Raw genomic sequence first — 20588 nt, forward strand, 5'->3', positions numbered from 1 at the left:
AAGCTATCTTAAACTGATCCCATATTTCTAATGGATCATGTTAGGATAGTTGCCACCTGAGTGAATTTCCTTGCTTTCTTCATATCAGCACAAAGCTAGAGTATAACTATGGGAGAATAAGATGATTTCACAGTGTGAGGTAGGTGTGGAGGGAAAGGACAACAGGTCTGCCATTATAAGAGCACATAGCCCCATCCCTCCAGATAAATGGCATTTAACAACTGCATTTCCTATCCTAGAACATGGTTATTTGTTCTCCAAACAGCAGCAGGTCAAAAAGCTAAGAATGCTATGACATGAAATGCAACATCTCCAATGTTCCTATTCAATTAACCTATCTCCTGAGTTTTCTCAAAGGAGATATTTTTCACATCTTATCAATAAAATATCTTTGAAGACCCCAGCTTGCAAGGAAATACTCAGAATAATTTGAATACTACTCCTACTATTTTTTAGTAGTGTTTGAATCCTTAGGTGCTAAAAAAATATTTTGTAGGTAAAATAAAAAAATTAACTCCTGGAAGAAAACTCAGGAGAAAAGTCAGAGCTTATGACCCACATGCAATTAACTTGCAAATATGCAATTAACTATTTCTTCTGAGTTTTCTCCTAAGTGATATGTTCATAACTTGTCAATGAAATGCCTTTTAAACACAAGCAGCAAGCAAGAAAATACTCAAAATAATTACTTAAGTGAGTACTTTTTAACCTACTTTTTGGTACTTTTTCAGTTACAACGTGCTGAACAGTTATTTTAAGATTAAAAATAATCTCATAAGAGAAAAAGTTAATTGCATATGGGCCAATGGGCCTTATTCAATTCCCTTTTTCTACAAAGTTTCCTCCTAGGAGATTCTTCTCCAACTTCTGTTTAGATTAACTTTTCAGCTCTCTGCATTTGAGAAAGTAACAAGAAGTAGGTGAAATAGTACTGTCAAAATTATTCTGAGGATTTGATTGCTTACTGATGGTTTAGAAGGTGTTTTATTGATAAGATGCGAATATCACTTAGGAGAACATTTTGGAGAAAAAGTGAATTGAATAATGGCCAGTATGGATTAGATGAACCAGCAGCAAAGTTCATAGAAAACAATTCTCCAAACGCAGCACACTCTAAAACTTGAAGCATTGTAATTGGCCGAATAGTGTGGGCGTAGTTATTATTACAACCTATCCAAAACCTAAAAATGGTAGAGGGTGCTGTCATGGGAGAACTGTTAAAGCAGCAACCTATGAGGTTTCCCACTGGGTCAAGTAAACCATACTAGCATTGAAAAGGCAATTGCATAGTGGCCAAAGTCTCTATCACAGTGTTTACCTCAGTGTAGTCTCGGTCAGGCATGCCAAAAAATGCTACTCCAACTGATTATTCTGAGCATGTCCGTTAAAGTGTATGGACAGTCTCCAGTATTATTTACATATTTACTCTGCTACCCCTGGACAAGGTAAATAGTGCATGTCTGCCAGCTTTTACCCCGAAATACTGGTTATTTCACTGTGTTCAACTTTTCTAAACCAGTCTGCAAGATGTCCCCTCTTCTCCTTCAGACTTCTGCTGTGCTGTAGAACTCCCTTTTACAACCTGCTGTGTCAGTCCACCTGCGTGGGTGTCTCTGGGTGGAGAAGGATAGGTGGCAGCAAGCCCAGCTTTCTTCACAAGGGGTTATGCACACAATATCGGACACAAGTAGATAAGTTAAGTTAAGGCTATCATTGATTTTGCTGACCTGCTGATTCAGGAGCTATGAAAGGAGTAGAGAGTGCCATAGACCATAACATAAACTTGTACACAGCATTTTTCACAGAGTAATTGCATCTAATGATAAAAAGTGACATTTTTATAGTCACTAGAGTCACACTTTGAAGACTGAATATTTGAAGCATGTACAGGTCCTCTGCATGCTTATACTGTAATCAATCATTTGGTTGACATACAAGTATGTTTTAAATATGGTCACCTGCATACTGATTTTAAAAAGTGCTCTTTGTAGGGCCTCCATGTAGAAGTATTAGTATATTTGCACCAAAGACTCCCCTGACACCTGCAGGTCTTGCATGGCAGCAAATGGAGTAGATAGATGTCTGTCCTCAAGCTGCATATACCGGTACTTGTTCTAGGAACTCAGCATTTGTGACCTTTTTGTCTCAGAGAAATACTATCATATTACTTCTCCCAGAGGGTGGCAGTCATGCTGCCTTTACAGTAAATGTATAAAGTAGAAGGAGGAAAGAAACTTGTCTACCCTTACCCAGGATCTCTGCACAAGGTATGAACTGTATATCTCCATAAAGGACTGTCACACTAAACTGAATCTGGTTCACACTTTGTGACACTGAGTTTTACAGATCATAGCATATCTGCATGTAAATGTGCTGGACATTAAGGCATGATTTGTTTGTACTTTTTCGAGTCTCCTGCATTTTGAGGATCCCCTGGTGTGTCACTCACTGGGAGATTGGAGTCTGGCTGCTGGATTACTTCTAACATTTAATTTATTTCATACAACAGTCATGATATTTCTGTGTAAAACCTTTTCCCGACACAGTTGTGGGCATTAAAAGGTGGTAATGTACAGAATATGACTGGTGTATTGTGTAGCATGGCAGAACACCATGTGATCTCAGCACTTTCTCATTTCAGAAGTATTATGCCAGCATGATATATGTTCCATAGAGTGCAAAAGAGAAGGACTGTTGTGGCAATAACACCTCTCCCGTAATGGGGACCCCCATGACAGCAGACGGTCACATGTGTGAGGAAGTAAAGCTGATGCTGCAGGTGGCACCAACAACACGTCAACACACAACATATTTTTTTTATAAGTTTACACATGTACAGCATATTGATTTTATCAGTTTCACACACAGACTAGATTCTTGTGAAATAAAATTATCTCAACACAACACACACACACACACACACACACACACACACACATACGCACACGCCAGCCAGTCTTATGATCTCCATATCCTTACCACACTGTGTAGTCAGGAAAGTGACCTTACCTATTCTGATACTGTGATAAGCAGTATGTAGCTTAGCAACCTTCTAGCTTCAACCTTCTGATTGGAAAATGAAACAGCACCACCACCATGCTAATGAAATAATTCCTCTGCTTTTGCCTTGTGTAAGCAATCTTTCATTGTGTGATACATGACAGGTTAGCAGCACTGCACAAAGCAGCTCACATTGCTCTGCTTCCTTCTGTCAGTCTGAGCCTTGATGAGCAAGGTAATCTAATACAAACACAGACTGTAGGTACAGCTGCTAATTGTTAGAAATGAATTAACCTTTTTTTATTACTGTAAATACATAACTGGTTAGATTTTTTAAATACTTGCCTGACGTTCAGCTTTAATTTCCAACAGATTCCATAGACAAAGCTTCCAATCAAGCAAACACATTCCATGATACTTTCATATTGGCTCCTGAAATCTCTGTACATTAGCCAAAAATCCATCAGCCTGTCACAGGACTTTCCATGAAATATATCACTTAGCTGGTTTCTACTATACTGAAACAGCACAGATGCATTAGGACAGCACAGATGCATTAGGGCATCACAGGCTGATCTTATCAATGAGTTTCTGCAGCTTAATAAGCAGTGGCATAGAAATAGGGGATGCAGAGGTTGCAACCGCATCGGGGCTCTTCCTCCTTTAACCACAGTATTAGCTCTTTATTGGTCCTGTGCTGGTAATAATCACTTCTACAGATGCTTTGAATAATAGTCCCCTTCTTGCACCTCTGACTCTGTGGTTGTCCTTGCAGGTTTAGTGCGTAGTATCAATTGTTATGTTTAGAGTGCTTGGGAGGGCCCAATGTAAATCTTGCACTGGGGCTCATAGCTCCTTAGCTATGCAACTGTTAATAACATTTCTGTACCAGCTAGAAGTTTACATTATATTCTCTACAGAATAAGGCAGCATTCGTAAGCTTTTTACCCATTACCTATTGTCTGAACTGCTAATACCCATTTCATGAAAAACAGAGACCTAGGGGCTGCATAACCCCATGAAAGCTGTTGTAGGAAAGAAGGAAATGTCATCAGGTCACATTTACTTATCTCATTGTAACTATGGTGTAACTACAGGGGAGGACTGGCCAGGGGGGACGGGGGGAGATTTCCCCCCAGGCTGCCTCTCATTTAGTGATTTAGGGCTGGCACTGTGCCTGGTGAATTCAGGTTTTTGTATAAGGCAATGTGAAACACAAGGCTGAATGAGGGAAATAAATGCCGAATTACAGAGCAATTGCAGGACGGGCAAGCTAGTAAGTATACACAGCATGATACAGAGCAGAGACTTGCCTGCAGGGTCTGTGGGAAAAAAAATCTGTCTGGTCTCTCACCATTGTTAACTGCATGTGCACAGCTACATAAGATATTGTCTAGGTTGAAAAGTTTTCGACAGTCCCTAGACTCCAGAAGGGCTGCTTACAGACAGTCCCTAGACTCCATAAGGGCTGCTTGCATGACTTGTGTAAGTGATAGAAACCCTAACCGTTGTAACTCAAAATGTATTATGTGCCCCCCGGAGCCAGTGCATTCATACTTTACCTGTCACGCTGTCCCTCGAGTGTCCTTGCTGTATTTCCCACGTGACTACCGACATATAGCACGTGGGGCACGTGTGTGATGTCATTTGGGCTGGGGCTGCCCTGAAAACGGGCCTCTAGTTTGTGTTTTCCCCCCAGGCCAAAAGGTCCCAGTCCTCCCCTGTGTAACTACCAGGGAAGCAGGCCCTGCAGGCATTACTTATCTCATAGTAACTATGGTGTAACTACCGGGGGAGCAGGCCCTGCAGGCATTACTTATCTCATAGTAACTATGGTGTAACTATCGGAGGAGCAGGCCCTGCAGGCATTACTTATCTCATAGTAACTGTGGTGTAACTATCAGGGGAGCAGGCCCTGCAGGCATTACTTATCTCATAGTAACTATGGTGTAACTACCAGGGAAGCAGGCCCTGCAGGCATTACTTATCTCATAGTAACTATGGTGTAACTACCGGGGGAGCAGGCCCTGCAGGCATTACTTATCTCATAGTAACTATGGTGTAACTATCGGAGGAGCAGGCCCTGCAGGCATTACTTATCTCATAGTAACTGTGGTGTAACTATCAGGGGAGCAGGCCCTGCAGGCATTACTTATCTCATAGTAACTATGGTGTAACTACCGGGGGAGCAGGCCCTGCAGGCATTACTTATCTCATAGTAACTGTGGTGTAACTACCGGGGGAGCAGGCCCTGCAGGCATTACTTATCTCATAGTAACTATGGTGTAACTACCAGGGAAGCAGGCCCTGCAGGCATTACTTATCTCATAGTAACTATGGTGTAACTACCGGGGGAGCAGGCCCTGCAGGCATTACTTATCTCATAGTAACTATGGTGTAACTATCGGGGGAGCAGGCCCTGCAGGCATTACTTATCTCATAGTAACTGTGGTGTAACTATCAGGGGAGCAGGCCCTGCAGGCATTACTTATCTCATAGTAACTATGGTGTAACTACCGGGGGAGCAGGCCCTGCAGGCATTACTTATCTCATAGTAACTATGGTGTAACTACCAGGGGAGCAGGCCCTGCAGGCATTACTTATCTCATTGTAACTATGGTGTAACTACCGGGGGAGCAGGCCCTGCAGGCATTACTTATCTCATAGTATCTATAGTGTAACTACCGGGGGAGCAGGCCCTGCAGGCATTACTTATCTCATAGTAACTGTGGTGTAACTATCAGGGGAGCAGGCCCTGCAGGCATTACTTATCTCATAGTAACTATGGTGTAACTACCGGGGGAGCAGGCCCTGTAGGCATTACTTATCTCATAGTAACTATGGTGTAACTACAGGGGGAGCAGGCCCTGCAGGCATTACTTATCTCATTGTAACTATGGTGTAACTACCGGGGGAGCAGGCCCTGCAGGCATTACTTATCTCATAGTAACTATGGTGTAACTACCAGGGGAGCAGGCCCTGCAGGCATTACTTATCTCATAGTAACTATGGTGTAACTACTGGGGGAGCAGGCCCTGCAGGCATTACTTATCTCATAGTAACTGTGGTGTAACTACCGGGGGAGCAGGCCCTGCAGGCATTACTTATCTCATAGTAACTATAGTGTAACTACCGGGGGAGCAGGCCCTGCAGGCATTACTTATCTCATAGTAACTATAGTGTAACTACCGGGGAGCAGGCCCTGCAGGCATTACTTATCTCATAGTAACTATGGTGTAACTACCAGGGGAGCAGGCCCTGCAGGCATTACTTATCTCATAGTAACTGTGGTGTAACTACCGGGGAGCAGGCCCTGCAGGCATTACTTATCTCATAGTAACTGTGGTGTAACTACCGGGGGAGCAGGCCCTGCAGGCATTACTTATCTCATAGTAACTATAGTGTAACTACCGGGGGAGCAGGCCCTGCAGGCATTACTTATCTCATAGTAACTGTGGTGTAACTACCGGGGGAGCAGGCATTGTGAGGCTGGAGCTTTTTACTTAGGCTACCCCTCCAGTGCTACCCAGTCGCTGCCATTGAAATGTTCATGTGGGTAAGGTAAGCGCAGGCAGCAGTTTATATTTGCCTATCCCGGTCCACAGTGGCTGTTTCCAATTGGCTGCCTTGCTCTTTCTCTCCTCAGGTCTAGGCAGTCATGTCCTGCTGTTTTCGGCGGGGCTACTATCACATCACATTAGTGCCGATTGTCATTGGGACAAGACTGAATGGACGCCAGGAGAGGAAGAATGAAGCAGATGGAAAAGAGGACTGCCGTTTACCAGCACATGTAAAAGTAAAACTGGCACCATTGATTCCTGGAGTAAAGTGTGCTTTACAGGTGTGGCGGACATATGAGGGATGGCACCGCTGGGGGCACATTGTAACAATGGAGGGTTGGGTCCATGGCCTAGGGGGCCCTGTTATATTGGGAAAAAAGGTGAGATGGACATGGGGGTTGGGAGTTCCCATCAAAGGTTTGCCAGGGCCCTCTGATTTGTAGATACACCCTTGGGAGATGCTTTTTAAATTTTACAGCAGAGCACTGTAGCTTTGACTACACAAAAAAAAAACTTACTAGCATTATGAAAACACACCATTAGCATACATATAGAATATGTTCACGTCTGTCCTTCCATCTTGTTCTATATAGAGCCTTTTTATAAATCCACACGATTTTGCCACTCTGCATTAAAACCTTCATATAAGTCTCTCCTAGATATCATTCACACACTTTCAAGCACAATTCCAAAACACTGGTCAGGTCACATTTACTTATCTCATTGTAACTAATGTCAGTGCTGCTAACAAAGCACAGATTTTTTAAAGGCATTACTTTAAAAGGTGTTACTATTTTTGGAACATGGTTCACTTCTTAATGCAAAATCAGCAGTTATTAGTATTTTTGGTATAACTGGGCCACAATAAAAATATGTTTAGGAGTGAAGTTCACTTTGTGTGAAAACATTATCTTCATTTCAATTTGCAGCCAGCTATGCATTTCCAAGACTGACTGAAGCTGAAAATTGTACCTTTTTACCAAGCAGGAATCTGTACTCTTCTAGTGGAGTATGGATAACCTAGAAACCTCCCATCTTGCTGCATGGGTAATTACCTGGACACTGACTGCCAGCAAACTTGTACTGTACGTTCCAATATGACAGTTTATGTTTGAACCATGTTTAGTAACTGTGCTTTGCATGCAAATGTATTACCTGCTTACATGTAAGTCAGATGAATAAGGCTAGCTATGAGACCCTGTAATGTGTAGAGATGATAAAGACAAACATGCTTAAAGCGGATCCGAGATGAAAAACTAACTATAACAAGTAACTTGTCTATATATCTTATCTAAAGTTTACTCAGCAAATCTAGATGCAAACAGCTTTAATAGAAAATGATTATTTCTTCCTGTGATACAATGACAGCAGCCATGTTGTTTGTAAACATTACACAGAGGCAGGCTTATCTGTATCTTGAGCACTCAGCCTGTGAAAAAAACCTAATCCCCCCTCCTCCCTCCTCCCCTCTGCCTCTGAAATCAATGGCTAGTAACACCTCCTCCTCCTCCGGCCCAGACTGAGCTCCCATGAGCCCTTGCTACTGCCAAGGATCTCTGAAAACCTGTGGGCATGGTTTATTTAGTTTATAGGGAATTAGAGTATTAAAACAAAAACAAAAAAGTATTTGGCTTGAGGAATGCCATAGAAACAATAGGAAAGGAACAGAATTATGCAATGAGTAAAAGTTCTCCTCGGATCCATTTTAAGTCTAAGATGCAGAACAGTGAGAAGCATCTACCAAATCTAGAACCTAATTTACAAAGACAAAAATAGTACAATAACTCACAGTGACAAATCAGAAATTATATTTCGTTGCTCCAGGTACAATAAACTAATGAAAGATGAATTGGATGAATGCCTAGTATTCTTTTAAATTAATGAATTTAGATAGTTCCAACATTTATAAATAGATAATTTTCTATTCCTTTTCTTCATTCATGTTAAAGAAGCCTTATCAATATAACTTCTAAAGCTAATCAGATCAATTAGGTCATATTGGAATTTAGAGACGATTAGGCCAATCCATAGCAGGAAAATGCATACTGTGGACCCCCTAGGAAACAGATTCAGTGAACAGAAAAATTGGTCCTTTGGATAGCTTACCACTTCATAAACTGCCCGCTGTTTATGGGAAGTCCAGACTGCAGGCTTAAGGTCCGTACACACGCCGGACTTTTGGCAACGACGGGTCCGTCGTTGCCTCCCGCTGGGTGGGCGTGCCAGCGACAGTCCGGCGTGTGTACGCTCTGTCGTCAGACTGATACGGCTGTTTCTGAGCGATCCGCCGGGCGGATCGCTCAGAAACAGCCGTATCAGTCTGACGACAGAGCGTACACACGCCGGACTGTCGCTGGCACGCCCACCCAGCGGGAGGCAACGACGGACCCGTCGTTGCCTAAAGTCCGGCGTGTGTACGGACCTTTACTGTCCATACCTCTTAGTTTGCAAGTGGGTGTCTCCAACCAGTGCAAAGTATTTATTAAAAAACAAATGGCTGGAGGGCCCTAAGCAGTCCTGTGCTGCCACAAAGGTTTGCCAAGTAGTTGAACAAGAGAAAGGTATGCTTAAGGGGTGGGGTAGGTGGGAGGTCGGGGTGAGTCAGACAGATCTGCTGGATAAGGTGAAATGCAGGCAGAGCTAAGTCAACAACTGTCACTACACACAAATAGCCGCATTAACTTCATTAAGACTGCTAGTGTAACTAATAATATTTACTTTTGAAAATATAACAAAGCTGGTTAAATATACCAGAAATATTCCCATTATATCTGCTGCTGCTGTTGCTTCTTCATCATGCTGTTGGAGATATGACTTTCTCCATTTGGCACTTATTTCACAGAGCTGTTTCTATCTTTGGTCATAATTATGCTACGTCATTATGATAAAAATAAACTTTTCATATAATCCTGCACAAAGTCTATCTGCAACTGTCTATCTGTTTCACAGATTGCATTCACTACTGTGTCAGCAATCACATTCATTTGTCAATCATACTAGTATTACAAATCATATACAGTTTCCCACCTCTGTCAAAAGTCAATCACACTTTATCATAGCACTTAATGGGTCAGTCCAGCCAAAACTTAATTTTTCACTGTTGAATACTTGCTGGTGGGTTAAAACACTCATGGCTTTCTTATATCTCTTGTGGACTCCTGTATTCTGACCTCTGCACCTGAGTTCCCAACTCTATCCAACTGCTTCAGCTATTACAAGAGGATCTCACTCTCTGGTTATTTAGTTTATGGAAAATAATGTCAGGAGACATGAGGCTCTATAAATAGACCTCAACTACAAACTTATATAGACAGACCTCAACTAAGAAATTTCGACGCCATGTAAGGAAGGAAGGGGACAGAGTTGTACATTTGGGATATCATACCACTGGAGTCTCTGAAAGACATAAATAAGCTCTGGATATTTTAGCCCACTCATGTCCACCTGTAGTAAAAATTATAGTTTTGGGTAAAATGGCCATTTAGTTTTTTCTAATGGTCTCACACATGCACGCATATGTAGAACACACATCCAAGAAGAATGCACATCCACACTGATGTGTGCATCTAGCCTTTCACCACACATCACAGTATTTTCCTGGATTCATTGGGGTCCCTTTGGGACAGATGAAATGCTCGGCAAAGTCTTTTGAGTTTGACAAGGTTCCAATCACTCTGAATTTTGCAGGACTATGGGGATCTGTGACTAATCCTTCATGGCTGCTCTCTGGAGTCCGTACAGAGCACCACACCTGCAATAGAATATAATGAGACTACATTAGTAAATATTAGTGTACAATGCAAGTGCTGTCACTCAATAAAGACTAGATTGTTAATTATTTCAACTCACCTGTGCAAATCCTACAAAAAAGAGCTGATGGTTGGTCAACCTAACTCCAGGTAATCGTTTCTCCTCACCGTGTTTCTGTAACCAGGATTTGTAAGCCTGAAAGGAGAATATACCATAATGCAAAAGAATGAGGATCAGGTCGAGTTTCCAGCTCACCACTTTAAAACCTGACACATATGTTTTCTGATTAAGAAGACTGACTTACTGCTTTATCACAAATACGGTAAGTAGCATGGTGGGTGCTTATTACCAAGCAGCACCTGACTTATAGTGGTTGCAGAGAAAGCCTCTCTGCAAATTTTATGGCATAGTATGTACAATTGCATCAGCAATACCAGAATATGCCGGACCAAAATCAACTAAACTATGTCTACCTCTCACTAAAAGGAGTTGGTCCATGTAAAAATGCTTACATTTTAACAAGAGTGCCATGTGTAGGCCTCTTCATGCTTGGTTGTGAGCACTTACCATGCCTCTTATCTGTGACAGTTCAGATTTTCTTTCCTTTGGGGAAACCTCTTGTTTGTGACCACTTGCCATGCTACTCACTTGTGACAGTTCTAACTTACTGCTTTAGTCAGCTAAAGAACTTGTAATTAATATTTTTTTCAGATTATAAAGAGATATTATTGCATTATAATTCTAAACTAGACTTTAACCACTTCACAACTGAGGGGTTTTACCCCTTGAGCACCAGAGCAATTTTCACCTTTCAGCGCTCCTTCCATTCATTCGTCTATAACTTTATCATTACTTATCGCAATGAAATGAACTATATCTTGTTTTTTTCACCACCAATTAGGGTTTCTTTAGGTGGGACATTATGCCAAGAATTATTTTATTCTAAATGTGTTTTAATGAGAAAATAGGAAAAAATGTGGGGAAAAAAAATTATTATTTTACAGTTTTCTGCCATTATAGTTTTTAAATAATGCATGCTACAGTAATTAAAACCCATGAAATGTATTTGCCCATTTGTCCCGGTTATAAAACCGTTTAAATTATGCCCCTATCGCAATGTTTGGCACCAATATTTTATTTGGAAATAAAGGTGCATGTTTTTCAGTTTTGCATCCATCCCTAATTACAAGCCCATAGTTTATAAAGTAACAGTGTTATACCCTCTTGACATAAATATTTAACAAGTTCAGTCTCTAAGGTAACTATTTATGTATTTTTTTTATTGTAATTTTTTTTTATTACCCAAAAAAATTGGGGAGTGTGGGAGGTAATGAGTTAATTTTTAGTGTAAAACTATTGTATTTGTATATGAAAAATGATTTAGGGTGTAGTTTTACTATTTGGCCACAAGATGGCCACAGTAACTTTTTGTTTATGCGACCTGCAAGCGTACAGGAAGTATGCTTGCAGGAAGTGTTATGAGGCTGGGAAACTGTTTTTTTTTCACAATGATCGCTGCTTCTCATAGAAGCAACCAATCATTGCGGGGGCTTAGATCAATGAACGGTAACGAGTTTTCCCGTTCATTGATCTCCGGGTGAGCGGGCGGTGGTGTGCAAGAGAGCGGGAGCACACGCACGAGCAAGCGGGAGTGGGGGCAGCGTCGGGAGCGCGGGAGGTGCGGATACCTCCATCCCTGGGTGTGAAAGGATGGAAAAAGGGACGGAGATATCCGCACAGCTGGGGGTGAAGTGGTTAAAGTGTACCTGAGGTGGGGAAGAAAAAAAAATATATACATACCTGGGGCTTCCTCCAGCCTCCAGCTACCTGGGGAGAGATGGCAATAGAGCGATCGGCCTGTAGAGGGCTGGAGGAAGCCCCCAGGCATGTACCCATTTTTTGCCCCATCTCAGGTTCCATTTAAGCTTAAAACATGCACTATTAAAAAACTGGAATTTACAGGTACTTACATGGTATGCTGCCTTCAAACCTCCATTATCTGCTATGTTCTCCCCTAGGGTTTGTCTTCCATTGACCTTCTCTCCATTTACAGTGTAAGCATTGTACTGACTAATCATGCACTCAGTGCGGTTTTTAAATGCATCCAAAGATGAGTTTTGCCACCAAGGACGCAGGTTTCCGTCTTCATCATATTCTCTACCTGCAATGGGAATTATGGCTCAAGTGAGTTATGTTTCGAAGGAAATTCTTGTGACTCACTAGCATTGTGACAAAAAGGATTTACAGAAAACGTAAACAACATGCAGGAGACAATCTAAAGGATAATCAATGCAGTTCTTGTGTACAGCAAAAAATAAAATCACTAGAGGTTAACAAGTCCATGGCCATTTCTCTAAAGGATTTTATTTTCTTTCCCAAAAAGGGCAGTGGCTACTGGTCGTTAGAAAATGAAGGCTTTTAAAGCAATTTCAGTTGACCTTTAGAACTATGGGGTTGATTCATAAGGCTTACTATTTTCCACCTTAACTGTAAGAAGAGCTAATGCATGAGATGAACAGATAAGGGCCCATGGGCCATATGCAATTCACTTTTTCACATGAGTTTTCTCCTAGGAGATAATTTTTCACTTTCAATTTAAAATAACTTTCCAGCACTTTTCAACTAAAAAAGTACCAAAAAGTAGTTGGAAAGGTGCTATCAAATTTATTTTGAGTATTTTGTTGCTTTCTGGTGGTTTACAAGGCATTTTATTGACAAGTTTAAAAATATCAACTTGGAGAAAACGAAGTAGGAAAAGTGAATTGCATATGGACCCATTGCCCATATGCAATTAACTTTTTCACCTGAGTTTCTCATGGGTGATATTTTTAAATTTGTCAACAAAATGCATTTTAAGCCATTAGAAAGCAAGAAAATACTCAAAATAATTGTGATAGTAATTGTTCATTTACTTGTTGGTACTTTTTTAGTTGAAAAGTCCTGGAAAGTTATTTTAATTTGAAGATGAAAAATTATCTCCTAGGAGAAAACGCAGGTGAAAAAGTGAATTGCATATGGCCCCATGTGCATTTAACTTTTTCTCCTGAGTTTTCTCCTAGGTGATATATTCTAAACATGTCACTAAATATCTTTTAAGCCACCAGCAAGCAAGAAAATACTCAAAATAATTTTGATAGTACTTTTCCCCCCAACTTTTTGGTACTTTTTCAGTTACAAAATGTGATTTTAAAAAGAAGTTGAAAAATTATCTCCTAGGAGAAAACTCACAAAAAAAGTTAATTGCATGGGCCAAGGAGAGCTAATATATGAGATAAACAGATAAGGGCCCATATGCAATTCACTTTTTCACCTGAGTTTTCTCCTAGGTTACATTTTCAAACTTGTCAATAAAATGCCTTTTAAGCCACCAGCAAGCAAACAAATACTTAGAATAATTTTGACAGGACTTTTTCACCTATTTTTTGGTACTTTTTCCATTGCAAAGTGCTAAAAAGAGTGATAAACCATGAGTTACATCAAATAGGGAGAGATAAACCATGAGATAAGTCGGTTAAGGAGACATAAATCATGAGTTAAAAAGATTCTGAAGTGAAAATAAACTTATGATATAATGATTTGTATGTGTAGTACAGGTATAGTACAAACTATGAGATAGAATGAAGGAGAGGTGAGGCCTGATTGAATACAAATCAGTCTTATTCAAAAGTACAAAACTTTATTCAAACATATGCTCATTATTAAAAAACTACAAGATAAAATCCCACCATATAACCCATCCCCCACCCCATCCATGCACATACCCACCCAGGCGTGCCCACCACTCTCCCCCTCCTAGATGTAAATAACGCTAGATCGTGTGCACACGTATAGAAGACTGCGCAGCCCTATAAAAATAGATTAAAAAAAAACCTTGTATGAAAAAAGTTATTCCTAAATCTCTCACAACCGGAGAAATATCAAAAGCAGTTAATTTGAAAAATAGATTCCAGGGGCCATATGCAATTCACTTTTTCACCTGTGTTTTCTCCTAGGTGATATTTTTAAACTTGTCAATAAAATGCCTTTTAAGCCCCCAGAAGGCAAGAACATGATTAAAATAATTTTGATAGTACTTTTTCACCAACTTTTTGATACTTTTTTAGTTGAAAAGTACTTGAAAGTTATTTAAAAACAAAGGTGAAAAATTATCTCCTAGGTGAAAACTCAGGTGAAAAAGAGAATTGCATATGGCCCCAGAACTCTTATCCAATGCACAGTGATTACTTCATATCATGTAGCCTCCAATATTGTATGGGGGCCATGCACATAATCATCCAATAGAGCAGATAGAGTACTCAGCGTCCCATCAGGCTAGCAAGCCAACTCGGTATAGCATGTAGATATAGCAAAATACAGTCCTGTGTTGTTGCACAGCATAGCACATGCAGTATGATTCCTCAGAACCCTTGACAAGCAAGCACATCAAATGGCAAGTCAGCATGTACCAGATTGCAGCAGCAGCAAAGCACATCCAGTGCTAGTCAGTTCATGTAGCAAACAAGCAAATAAGATGTATGGCAATATTGACAGTGTCTCTGTACAGGCAGCATGTGCAGTTAAAGTGCCCAAAGGGCTCTTACTGTATCCACCAGTGTGGAGTCTTCATGTTGGCCTGCTATAACGGAGCCTGGAGCGATTGGCCGAGTCTCTAATGCTGGCGGTGTGGAGAGGAGGATACAGCGCCCGGTTTAGGCAGCATGGAGGCATGGACGAAATGGTCACATGGTGGAGGACGGCATCCTCGATCGATTTCGCCGGACTCTGCCGGCTTCTTCAGGAGGCGTGTCCTTCCGGGGCCAGCGCCGTGTCTATGTGCAGGCCGCCGTCCAATCCGGCCGCAAGCACGGCACCTCCCGCCCCCACACCAGGGCCAATGCGAGCGGAGGGGCGGAGCGGGCAGACACGACGGGCGCGCCCAATAGCTCACCCGACGCGTCCGCCAAGCCCCGCCCCCCCGCACGCAGGCCCCAGGGAAGGGGCGGGAGACGCCAAAGCAGCCGGATCAGACGGCGGCAGCACAAACAGACACATGCGCCCCACGTCCCATCCCAAGATAACATCATAAAAGCAAAGTAGCTATACAAATAATGATTATTATTCATAATTAGAAACGCCTACCATATATATATGTGGCTTCAAAAAACTAAGCAGGATAAGTGAATATATTAGATCACAATGTATGAGATTCCGCTCATTCGTTATAATTAGATCACCCCCATCATAGAAGTGGAAGAGACGTACGTGTCTGCACATCCCTATCCAGATGGGGATCAAGCCGATTCTGGCATAAACACAAATTAAGAGATTCTCTCTATAGACATCATGCGGAAGACCTGGACGTGAGATGCCCCAGCCGGGAGCCCCCAAAAACCCTTCCCACTGAAAGAGCACACAGACACATAAAGTATGGGATGCTAACACTAGAAACTCCTAAGGTGGCAGAAAGGGAACATAACTTGTATTTTCATTGAGGCCTGGTTTCTTAGTTGCCTCTAAATCAAATATCCACCTTGCTTCACGTTGTAGAAGCAAACGATCCATATTCCCACCTCTTGCAGAGTTATGGATTCTATCAAGACCAACAAAACGCACATGTTGAAATCTACCACCATGAGCAGATTTAAAATGCTTCGCCACTGGAGTGAGATTATTATAGTTTGAACTCTTAATACTTGCAATATGTTGCGAGATGCGTGTACGAAATTCATTTTTGGTCTTTCCCACATAAAAGGCCCCGCAAGTGCAGAGCAACAAGTATACCACAAGGGTGGTACTACAATTTACATAATGTGGGAAACACCAATCCCGACCATCCGGAAGGCGAACCGATCTGCCCACCTGGATGTAACGGCATACCGAACACCCACCACAGGTGTATGTACCAGTCACTTTACAGTGCTTTTTGTTGGTCTGAGGATCGACGAAATGACTGTTAACCAAAAGATCCCGTAGGGACGGTGCCCTACGAAATGAATAAAGGGGGGTTTGTGTTACCACTGTGCTCAATTTGGCATCGTTAGTGAGAATATGCCAATGCTTGTCCAGTATCCCAGAAACCTCTCGATGTTGTGCCGAAAATCTAGTACAAAACCTAATTGTCTCCGACTTCTCGCGGGCGGGACATCTACTCCTATCCAATAGGGCAGATCTATCACTAGCATTAATAGCACAAATATAAGTCTTATATTGTTTCCAGTACAGGAAGAGCTAAGAAACTTCAGCTGTTATATATGCAAAAGAGCTTCTCTGAGCTCTCCCACCATGTACTTGTCTGAAATGTTACATAGTTATTTACATAGTTACCGTATATACTCGCAAGCAAGCCGACCCGCATGTAAGCCGACCCCCCTCTTTTACCCCAAAAAACAGGAAAAAATGATTAACCCTCATGTAAGCCGGGGGTAGGAAACGCTGGCCGCGTGATCCCCCCAGTATGTCCCAGTATAGCTAGTATAGTGCCCAGTATAGGTAGGTAGTGCTCAGTATAGCTAGTAAAATGCCCCAGTATAGCTAGTATAGTGCTCAGTATAGCTAGTATAGTGCTCAGTATAGCTAGTATAGTGCTCATTATAGCTAGTATAGTGCTCATTATAGCTAGTATAGTGCTCATTATAGCTAGTATAGTGCTCAGTATAGCTAGTATAGTGCTCAGTATAGCTAGTATAGTGCCCAGTATAGCCAGTATAGTGCCCAGTATAGTGCTCAGTATAGCTAGTATAGTGCTCAGTATAGCTAGTATAGTGCTCATTATAGTTAGTATAGTGCTCATTATAGCTAGTATAGTGCTCAGTATAGCTAGTATAGTGCTCAGTATAGCTAGTATAGTGCTCAGTATAGCCAGTATAGTGCCCAGTATAGCCAGTATAGTGCCCAGTATAGTGCTCAGTATAGCTAGTATAGTGCTCAGTATAGCTAGTATAGTGCTCAGTATAGCTAGTGAAGTGCCCCAGTTTAGCTAGTGAAGTGCTAAGTGCTCAGTATAGCTAGTATAGTGCCCCATTATAGCTAGTATAGTGCCCCATTATAGCTAGTATAGTGCCCCATTATAGCTAGTATAGTGCCCCATTATAGCTAGTATAGTGCCCCATTATAGCTAGTATAGTGCCCCATTATAGCTTGTATAGTGCCCCAGTATAGCTTGTATAATGCCCCAGTATAGCTTGTATAGTGCCCCAATATAGCTAGCATAGTGCCCCATATAGCTAGCATAGTGCCCCAGTATGGGTGGGTAGGTGGGTGGGTAGGTGCTGTCCCTCCCCGCTCCCCCGCGGCCGCCGCTGCTATTACCGCGCCTCTCGCTGCTGTGATGACGAGGAAACCATAGAGAGCGGCTTCCTGTAGCGGCGATGCCGTTACTATGGGAACCGCTCTCTATGGTTTCCTGCGTCATCACAGCAGTGGGGGGCGCGCTGCTGTGAATGAGTTACCGGAGGACGGGGATAGAGGAAGCGGCGCCGCCCAAGGTAATAGCAGCGGCGGCGGCCGCGGGGGGAGCGGGGAGGGACAGCACCTATCCACCCACCCATGACTCGCAAGCAAGCCGACCCCCCAACTTTTGGCCCACTTTTGGGGGGTCAAAAATTCGGCTTGCTTGCGAGTATATACGGTACATAGTAATTTTGGTTGAAAAAAGACATACGTCCATCGAGTTCAACCAGTACAGTTCAACCAAAGATGTGTAAATATCTTGCATTAAAACATAAAATCTTTTAAAAAATCTATTATTTCATGTGTTTCCTATGCATATATGGAAAAAAATGCAAAATATTTACATATTAGGTGCATTTTAGGGATTGTGAAAAACTGTGTAATTTAGCTTTTCAGTGAACAAAAGTGACAATGCTAGTGTACATCACTTTCTTGAAGCTCTAATCTACTGAAATAGTAAAATTCCTGCCAAAATGACATTCAGTAAACTAAACCCCCTGAGGTATCATTCGATGGGTGCATTGATCATTTTGGCTGCATAGATTATTGGTGAAATTTGATGGAATGTATGACAACAAAATGAAAAATGCATTTTTTTTATTGAGATATGTCAGTTCTTCTGCTTTTTCACGAACATACTTTGGAGTGTAGTAGAAATTCACCCCAGAAATGATTCAGTAATCCTTCCGAATAAAACTATATCAGATATGTGGGGCTACATTGTTTTTATAGTTAAAAGCAGTATCCAGAAAACGTTGTATATAATTGTGCTTTCAGAGAGCATAAATCACATGCTTGTATTTTCCAGCATAAGCTGCTTACAATGAAGTCTGAGGTAAAAAGTCTGTCAAATTCCCGCCAAAATGACTTCATTCAGTAAACTAAACCCCCTGAGGTATCATTCGATGGGTGCATTGATCATTTTGGCTGCATAGATTATTGGTGAAATTTGATGGAATATATGACAACACAATGAAAATTGCCTTTTTTTTATTAAGATATGTCAGTTCTTTTGCTTTTTCACGGACATACTTTGGAGTGTAGTAGAAATTCACCCCAGAAATGATTCAGTAATCCTTCCGAATAAAACGATATCAGATATGTGGGGCTACATTGTTTTTATAGTTAAAAGCAGTATCCAGAAAACGGTGTCTATAATTGAGCTTTCAGAGAGCATAAATCACATGCTTGTATTTTCCAGCATAAGCCACTTACAATGAAGTCTGAGGTAAAAAGTCTGTCAAATTTGCACCAAAATGACTTTATTCAGTAAACTAAACCCCCTGAGGTATCATTCGATGAGTGCATTGATCATTTTGGCTGCATAGATTATTGGTGAAACTTGATGGAATTAAATGCTTTTTTTATTTTGTTGTCACACATTTCACCAATAATCTATGCAGCCAAAATGATCAATGCACCCATCCAATGATACCTCAAGGCAGGGCTGGGCCGAGGCATAGGCTGTAGAGGCTCCAGCCTCAGGGCGCTGTGTAGGAGGGGGCGCAGATTTCATTCAGCTGTCATTTATAATTGTGTTTGAAGCAGAAAGAAATAAGAAAAGGGGTTACATGGAAGTGAGTACAAGGCAGATAAATAGATATTAAGTTTTTGGGGAGGTTGTGGGCCCTGTGGCCCTCTTAGTCTAATAGCAATCAGTGTATGACGGCTGGGGTGGGAGGGATGGAGGGGCGCACTTTGGTGTCTCAGCCTTGGGTGCTGGAGGACCTTGTCCCGGCTCTGCCTCAAGGGGTTTAGTTTACTGAATGAAGTCATTTTGGTGAGAATTTGACAGACTTTTTACCTCAGACTTCATTGTGAGCGGCTTATGCTGTAAAATGCAAGCATGTGATTTATGCTCTCTGAAAGCCCAATTACAGACAACGTTTTCTGGATACTGCTTTTAACTATAAAAACAATGTAGCCCCACATATCTGATATCGTTTTATTCGGAAGGAGTTACTGAATCATTTCTGGGGTGAATTTTTTCTACACTCCAAAGTATGTCCATGAAAAAGCAGAAGAACTGACTTTTCTATATAAAAAAATGCATTTTGCAAACGCTGGGATTTTGGGGGTGGAAAAAATTAAAATGTTGAGGAATGGTACACCTCTGCTGATTTTGTGAAATTTAGTGGAATTTTAGGGGAAACTATTTAAAATCTTATGGAGGAATGGTACTTCCGGAAACAATCTTTCATACACAGTCCAGGTTTTTCAGGACAATCTGTACAGTGATATCGACTGAGTACTCTCCTTTTCTGCTTAGAGCAAACCCTGCATCTTTTCTGTGGATATTCTTTGCAGGCGGTTGGTGGAATTTTTACTGGGTAATGTTTCCCAGAAAGTCTGGCAACTGCATCACTTCTTGTACTTGGGCCTTCATCTGATGGTTCCAGCAGTGCGATAACTATGGTCTCCAGGAAAGACTTATAGGTACCACTGTTTGTGGACTTTTTGTGGAGTATCCAAGAATTAACTATGCCCACTTGAATTAAATAAATTGCAACCTTTTTATACCAGTACTTTGACTTGCGCAAGGCCAGGTGTGACTGTACAAGACGGTCGTTGAAGTCCACACCTCCCATGTACTGGTTGTACTCTTGGATACATAATGGGTTCTGTACACCATCTGTCCTGGTCGGTGCGTTTGCTGCTGGATGTATTGTAGAAAGCATGTACACATCCCTTTTGTCCTTATACTTCGCCTCCAGCATTTCATTGCTGCGAAGATATTGTGACTCTCCTCTTTCAAGGCGCTTGTTGACTAGCGTCTGTAGGAAGCCTTTATGGTTCGATCTCATTGTACCACAAGCAGAGGTTTTCTGGCTGAACAGATGTTTAAAAAGG

At 41.6% G+C, this 20588-nt stretch overlaps 1 protein-coding gene across 1 annotated transcript in view; it reads right to left on the bottom strand.

Annotated features, from left to right (window-relative positions):
• Positions 1 to 8972: 8972 nt before the first annotated feature.
• The window catches only part of ECE2 (endothelin converting enzyme 2), a 133536-nt gene continuing 121920 nt past the window's right edge, over positions 8973 to 20588 (bottom strand). The window contains exons 17-19 of the mRNA XM_068281317.1: positions 12281 to 12471; positions 10410 to 10505; positions 8973 to 10311 (exon numbers count right to left, since the gene is read on the bottom strand). Of these exons, the coding sequence (XP_068137418.1) occupies positions 10135 to 10311; positions 10410 to 10505; positions 12281 to 12471 (464 nt within the window). The 3' untranslated portion in view covers positions 8973 to 10134. The remainder of the gene's footprint in view (positions 10312 to 10409; positions 10506 to 12280; positions 12472 to 20588) is intronic.

Source organism: Hyperolius riggenbachi, chromosome 4 (assembly GCF_040937935.1).
Source record: "Hyperolius riggenbachi isolate aHypRig1 chromosome 4, aHypRig1.pri, whole genome shotgun sequence".
In the NCBI taxonomy this organism is placed as follows: Eukaryota; Metazoa; Chordata; class Amphibia; order Anura; family Hyperoliidae; genus Hyperolius; species Hyperolius riggenbachi.